The sequence below is a fragment of the Sitophilus oryzae genome, unplaced genomic scaffold (genome assembly GCF_002938485.1).
Source record: "Sitophilus oryzae breed Bouriz unplaced genomic scaffold, Soryzae_2.0 scaffold_682_pilon_pilon, whole genome shotgun sequence".
In the NCBI taxonomy this organism is placed as follows: Eukaryota; Metazoa; Arthropoda; class Insecta; order Coleoptera; family Curculionidae; genus Sitophilus; species Sitophilus oryzae.
In genome coordinates, this window is record NW_022147287.1 from 3,683,832 (window position 1) to 3,691,711 (window position 7,880).

General features: G+C 31.6%; 1 protein-coding gene across 1 annotated transcript; it reads left to right on the plus strand.

Moving 5' to 3' along the window:
* The first annotated feature begins 19 nt into the window (after positions 1 to 19).
* On the plus strand, positions 20 to 5,548 carry LOC115887931 (GPI ethanolamine phosphate transferase 3). The gene is made up of 5 exons (XM_030907465.1): positions 20 to 896; positions 983 to 1,053; positions 1,110 to 2,750; positions 4,330 to 4,724; positions 5,263 to 5,548. Exons 1-5 carry the CDS (start codon positions 94 to 96, stop codon positions 5,455 to 5,457), a joined length of 3,105 nt encoding a protein of 1,034 aa, XP_030763325.1. The 5' UTR covers positions 20 to 93; the 3' UTR covers positions 5,458 to 5,548.
* Positions 5,549 to 7,880: the final 2,332 nt, after the last annotated feature.

Consider the following 7,880-nt stretch of genomic DNA (forward strand, 5'->3'; position numbering starts at 1 on the left):
ATACACCAGTTTTAAAGAGCTAACCTCAAAAATTAGTCACGTAAATATAAATATGAACATTTTTAAATAAGACTTTAAAACAATCTTTTTAAGATGAAAAAGAAATTAAAATATGTGATAACGTTCGTCTGGTTTTGTTACTTGGTTGTCTCGGCTATTTTGCTGTTTTCTCGTGGGTTTTTATTGACCAGGACAGTACAAGACAATAATGCTACTTGCAGTTCAAAACTTGAGCATTTCTGTGATTCAAACGATGAAGAAAGTTGTTTTATTAAAGGAAAGGAGGTATTTAGTGACTTTCGTAACGAGGCTTTGAATACTTGCTTGAAACCTACCTCCAAAGTGATTTTATTGATAGTAGATGCACTTAGATATGACTTTACTGTTTACAAAGACAGAGAGAATCCTTTACCTTACCAGAACAAGTTACCAATCATAAAAGATACCTTATTAAATCACCCAGAGTCTTCGAGATTGTATAAATTTATTGCAGACCCACCAACAACAACAATGCAAAGGCTTAAAGCACTGACCACAGGCAGTCTTCCGACATTTATTGATGCCGGTTCGAATTTTGCTACATCAGAAATAAACGAAGACAATATTATTGACCAGGTCAGCAAAAATAACTACACTGTGGTGTTCCTGGGAGATGATACTTGGGGATCTTTGTATCCTAATAGGTTTTTACGAAATTATCCATATCCATCGTTTGATGTGTGGGATCTGGATACAGTGGATAATGGAGTGAAAAAAAGCATATTTCCGGAGTTGAAGAAGGATGATTGGAATTTGCTGGTTGGGCATTTTCTTGGAGTGGATCATTGCGGTCATAGATATGGACCAAACCATCCGGAAATGTCCAGAAAGTTGTCAGAAATTAATAATGTACTTCAGTAAGTTATTTTGAAACATAAAGTGTAAATAAATAAATGATTTAGTCCATATTTAAACTCTCTAATTGAATATATATTTTTTTCAGACATGTGATAAATGAAATGAATAATGATACAATTCTTTTTGTTATTGGCGATCATGGTATGACAGTAACTGGTAATTGAAATTTATAATTTTTATTAAATAAAAATATTTATTTGTGACTTTTTAAGGGGATCATGGTGGAGAAAGCACTGAAGAAGTCACAGCAGCCATGTTTGTTTATTCCAAACAACCGTTACTATCATTTGGTTCAAATAAGGAATCAGTTAAACAAGTTGATCTTGTTCCAACATTGTCAGCTCTTCTGGGAGTACCAATTCCATTTCAAAATTTAGGAATCTTAATAAACACTGCTTTGCCTAGTACCAGTTCAAATTCTTGGAAACTTTCGTTGTTCTGGCTTTGGAACAATGTCCAACAAATTGTTCATTACATTAAAGTTTACTCTGAAAGCACTCAAATTTTTGATAAGGAATATCTTGAATTATACTACAAAGAATATGACTCATTACACCAAGAAATCATCTCAGTAAATTCAGAAGAGCAATTTGTACATTTCTACGAAAAAGCTGAAGGTTTTTTGAAAAAATTGAGGCTTTTATGTGAAGAGGTCTGGATACAGTTTGACCCATTCTCAATAAGCAATGGACTAACTTTTCTCTTCCTTGCTGTATTCTTCATGTATATTATTTGCGACGGGATACCTTTACAGCATCTGTCACATGTCATTGAAACGTCGTTTATTTCAGTGTTCTGTTTGGTGTTAGTTTTTTCATTTATTCTGATAGGGTTTTTGGAACTGTCAAGTTTTGCAGATAACTTTTCTTACTCTTTTGTTTTTGTGGCAAATATGATTTCTCCTCTGATGTTCTTGGTGCCGATATTTCAGAACTGGGAGTTTATCAGTACAAAGTGGTATAAGAGGAAAATAAACGTAATTAGTGTGATATGTAGGTTGGTTTTGGTTTTCAATGTTCTAGTCCCATTCTCTAATAGTTTCATCAATGAAGAAGCGAGTGTTTTATTATTTTCTTTTGTGACAGTTCTTTTAACTGCTTTACTTCACCTGGTTTGGTACAGAAGAAACTTTTACAAAAAACAGTTTTTAAAACCAGTTTTCTTTGTTTTGTTTGTCTTTTGTTCTTTGAGGATTACAGGCTATTTTTGGAGGTGCCGCGTTGAACAACAATGGTGCTTTTCATCTCCTCATGAAGTTGGAACATCCTCAAAAACTCAGCCTACTAAAATTGAGTGGAGTTTGGCAGTTGTGTCACTCTCTTTGACAGTAAATGCCGCAAAAATGTGGTTAAGACACTGTGGAAACTTAAGTGGTTACTCGGTAACGCAATTTTTAACCAAAATCATCCCTATGTGTATGGTAGTCCTTTCTGCCGGGTTTTGGGTCTTACAGAAATTCTCAAAAATATCAAACAAACGAAGAATAAGTTACCTCCCCTTATCAGTGTACATTCTTTCATTAATTTCTTTAGTTATTCTTGTTATAAAACCCTTATGCATAAGCTTAATACCACGGGACAAAGGTTTCTCAGAAAAAGAAGAGAATTTGATTCCAAGCATTTACAATAAGTTAAAATCGAATATGGAGAAAAATTCTAGGGATGTGCCTATAGTGTATGGTTTGGCAACAGCGTATAGTGCTGTGTATGTTATTTTGGCGTTGTATTTGATATTGGTGTTTGGTTTGTTGTTGGGGGAAGGTTTTGCTTCTTCAACTGGTATTATGGTGATAGCTGCTGTGTTTTTATTGGTCGTGACGTCAATGATGAGAATAAAACAGGCAGAAACGATAGGTAAAGTAAAGTCAAAATATAGTCGTTCTGACGTAGTTTTTAAGAGTCTATTACGCTGTACTGTTCGGGTTGCTCTCAGGGGCCGAAAGAAATATATATTATATTTCAGAAATCTGGCCGATCCTGTTGTGTTAAGCCACACCCAAAATTCCAAACACACGTGCTTTTATTAAGGCTTGATTAAGGCTGAGCTCAGAATTTGCCATAAAATAGCGAGCAATTTAACTCGTAAACGAACTAATCAAAAATATCTAAAGTTATTCTTTTGAATGTGGCTTTTAGTGCTCTTCAATAAACCTAAATAGAATTATTCTTTAAAATAATTAGGAAAGCCCATAATTGACCCCATTAAAATTTACATGGGATTTCCTGTCCCGTCCGACGATGCAACACCCGGTATGTTTTATTAAGAGTAAAAATAATACTTTTTGTGACGAAGCTGTACGTTTGGAATTACAGGCGAGGCACAAAAAGTCATTTTTACTCCAAATATAACATGCTATTTTTTTTCAAACGTCTCAAATAATTTTTTTAAACAATTTTAAACGTTCCAAATAATATAAAAAGATTTAAAAGTAATACCTTGTAAGTATTTATATATCGAGAAACTATGGTTACGCTCGTTGAATTTGACACTTTATTTCAGTTTAATAATATATTTTCCTACTTTTGTGCTCAGGCGTAAAAGTAATTAACTTATACCGGGTGTTGCATCGTCGAGCGGGATATAGGAAATCCCATGTAAATTTTAATGGGGTCAATTATTGGCTTCCCTAATTATTTTAGAGAATAATTCCTTTTAGGTTTATTGAAGAGCACTAAAACCCACATTCAAAAGAATAACTTTAGATATTTTTGATTAGCCCGTTTACGAGTTATCGCCGATTTCTTTTTAAATATTTCTCCTTTCTTATGGCCCTGTATTAACTTATGAGCACCAGTCAAGGTAAAATATAACTGTCAAATGAAGTTGTCATTTAATAGTACCTAAATTAATAAGTTACTGAATATTGTAATAATACTATAATTAACCTTGTAATTGATTACTTTATTTTACTTTAATTCATATTAATTTGTATTTATAAATACATCTTTAAGATTTCCGATGTAGGAATGAGTTTTCAATAATAATAAAGCACTAAATAGGTAAATTTCTGAAATAACAACTTCATTTGACGGTTATCTTTAATCTTGACTGGTGCTCATAAGTAAATACAGGGCCATAAGAAAGGAGAAATATTTCAAAAGAAATCGGCGATAACTCGTAAACGAGCTAATAAAAAATATCTAAAGTTATTCTTTTGAATGTCGGTTTTAGTGCTCTTCAATAAACCTAAATAGAATTATTCTCTAAAATAATTAGGGAAGTCAATAAATGACCCCATTAAAATTTACATGGGATTTCCTATATCCCGTCCGACGATGCAACACCCGGTATGCCTAGGCGTTAAAATGTTTTTTTATATTGTCAATCAGGTCGCAAAAATTAATACTTTTGTAACGTTTGAAAAAATAAGAATATTGTGTGCCATTTGTAATAAAATATGTAGTAGTTTTAATATATTTATTATTTCTTTAGAGGATTTGTTCAATGTGCCGACAGTAGCCATTATAGGATGGGCTTTAATAGCCCAATACTTCTTCTACGCTACTGGACATCAACCTGCCTTTCCCAATATCACCTGGGATGCCGCTTTTGTGGGAACCTCAGGAATCTTCAGCCACCGTTACATTCTAGGGGTGTTGATTATAATCAACACTTTCGGGTCATACATTATAATGGGAATGACGCTACCTTTGTTGGTTATAACCCCTTTTACTCTATTTATCATGATGCCCAGTGTACTTGGTAAAAATAAGGACTTTTTGCAACACGCACAAAAAGGGGAAATGATGTTGTATGAAAGAAGTAAAATAGTATCTGCATCCATGTTTTCGTTGTGTTGTAAATACATCTCTACATTTGGTATTAAGGTACGGACTAGTTTAAATGCTATACAAGGCGTCTCTTAGGCTACTATTACACTATTTTAATTTAAATTTCTTTGTCAAAGATTTTATTTAAAATATATTTTATGAAGAATTTGACAGTGTAATATGTGTGATTTTATAAAATATCCTATATTAACAATGTCAAATTTTTCATAATATATCTTTTATAAAAGATCTTTGACAAAGAAATTTTATAGTGTAATACCCACCTCTTAATATACGGGATGGTCCGAACTGTTTTCCGAAAACTTCGGCAGCATATTCTGCACATAAAAATAAGTAAAAAGGGTCGTACAAACTTATGTCCTAAAATGCTTTGTTTCGGAGATACAGGGTATAAAATTTTCATATGAAGTTTTTTTCTTAAAATAAGTCCAAGAATCACCCTCTTAAATATTATCATATCATTAAGAAACACCCTGTATATAATTCGACGAAAAAAAGGCGTCACAGTAGCCTGTGAAATAATAATACATGACAATTTCTATCGGGACGATCTCTATATTATTTTTGGTTTTAGGTATTTGCCAGTATGTTGGCAGCTACAATTCACTGTAGACATTTAATGGTTTGGAATATCTTTGCACCGAAGTTCATTTTTGAAGGAGTCGCCATGTTTGTCACGTTGGGTTCTGTTTTATTAGGATATTTGTTATTTATTCGCATTAACCATCAGGTTGAAAAATGTATTGATAAGCTGAATAAAATGATGTAGATATTTTATTATTGTTTAAGACTGTTTTAGTATTTTGTAGAACAAAATGTGTTTTGTAATTTATTGTCAAAATAAATATGTGTGTTTTAAATGTTTTTTTTTATATTAAAAATTATTTTTTTCTGTATTAAAAAGAATTCAAAACTTATGAATAACCGAAATAGACAGTTATCCAGAATAATCAAAGTTGTTTTGAACTGAAATTATTAAATATTCTATCATCCCATTTGCCATAAATAATAAATATTTAAAAAAATACTTACTGTAAGACTTGTTAAACTTACTGTTCTTATTTAGACGTTCACCATTTTGTCATGGATTATTTTTCTGGAAAAAAGTGTTATATTTTTCAAAGTCAACAATAATTATAATTGTTTATTATTAAACTCACACATATATTTCAACAATCTTACTCAAAATTTAACAGAAAAAAACTATTCTGCTAAAAACTTCTATAGGGAGAATACTGTATGACGGTGTCAGCGATGGTTATGAAATGAAGATCGCTGTCATTTTATATGAGGAATGTCATCGATGTTCATGTCCACGCCAATTGGACGCCGTTTTTTTTTCGATCATACGGTATAGTTATCTTTATAATAATAGATATGTATTTTGAATATGTTTTAAAAGAATATCTTTATAATTAATTATTGTGTATTTTGAAAGGGCATTTAATAAGAATACTTTTTGATTATTCACCATTTTGTCATAACGAATTATAACTTCAAATAGCGTAAAAATGACCAAAACACGTTATAACTATTAGCGTAACAAAGCAATTTATCCTGGGGTTGAGCCGAGGGGGGCCTAGGACTTTTGTTTTTTTAAAAATGAGAAATAATTTAACAAACAATTTTTGAATAAAACGTTTTCATGAATATCTCTATCAATAAATTTCATAGACTTGGTTATCAAACCGTGTTCCCGTAGATTACTTAAATACCTACAAATTTTGTAAAAAAATAAAAATTAACACATTTTTTGAATACAACAAAATAATATTAACTAAACAAAACTAGAAAACGTCATTTTTACTGCATCACAAGCAAATAAAAATTAATACGTAGCCAAGAGTCATAATTCAGGAATTTTCTGCGGGTGCCCAGCAGTACCCGGGGGGGGGGCACCCCCGGGCTCCCCTGTAGTTACGCCAATGGTTATAACCGATAGTAATCTATAAGGGTTAAAACCCAATAACAGACAAGAAGTGCCACTGTTATATGACTATAACTGGTGAGATTTTGATTGATATCGAATTTTAAAATCGTTTTTAATTGTGTTAAAAAATGAATACCCTGATTTTTCGATATTTCAGTATTTTTGAATTAATAACAAGAAAAGTAGATTTTTTTAAAAAAATACCATTAGGTCGAAAAAAAAACGGCGTCAAAGACGGCTGGGAATGACAATCGATGATAATTTTGGCGAGGTCAAGTCCTAGGTTTAGTTGACCCGTACTCTTCTTTATTACTACCAGTTGGCCTTAAGAAGGTTTTGTAATTTATTTTTATATTCAGTAAAAATGCTTTTTGCATGGTGTAATTTAAAATTTCAGAAAAAATAATTTTTCTGAAATAGATTTGCGATTTTTTCGATCATATGGTATTTTTGAACATTAAATCCCATTGAAGTAATGAATCAAGCATAAAATTAAAATTCTATAATAGGATTATTGAAATTTAAAAAAATCAAGTGCGAGTCGGACTCGTGCACGAAGGGTTCCGTACCATTCATTATCTATACAACATTAGATACTATATATATTATTATAAATCCTTTTTCCGATTTAGCTGAAATTTTGAATGCGCGTATAAGTAATTTAAAAAAAAATTAAGAAACACATTACTAAAAATTGTATTAATCCATAATAAATATGTAAAAAGTAAAATTAAAAAAAAACGATTAAAAAAAAGTCGCTTTGGCTAGGATTCGAACCTGCCTTACTACGGCTCCAACGTCATAGCAGCGTAAAGTCCTAATGCTTTAACCACGCGGACACCGAGGACTTGGAAGATTCTGTGTAAAATTCTTACTTAAAAGATAATGGTTAGTGAAAGTACTTTTTTATTTATAAACATTTATTTAATTCTGTTTTTAGTATTTGTTCTTATAGCGGCAACATAGATACATTATCTGTAAAAATTTCAACTGTCTAGCTATAACGGTTCATAAGATAGACCTTTGTGACAGACGAACAGACGGATAGCGAAGTTAGTAATAGGGTTCCCGTTTTTATCCTTTGGGTACGGAATGGAACCCTAAAAACTTCAACATTATTTTAAATATCTACTATTTTTTTCAAACAGGAACCCGCATCTTTATCGTAGTTTAACCAAGCTAGTTTTACAGCGAAATACTTAACATTAATCTGTCTGAATTTCAATGATACTCGTTGTTTTTTCTCACACCTTTTACCCAAA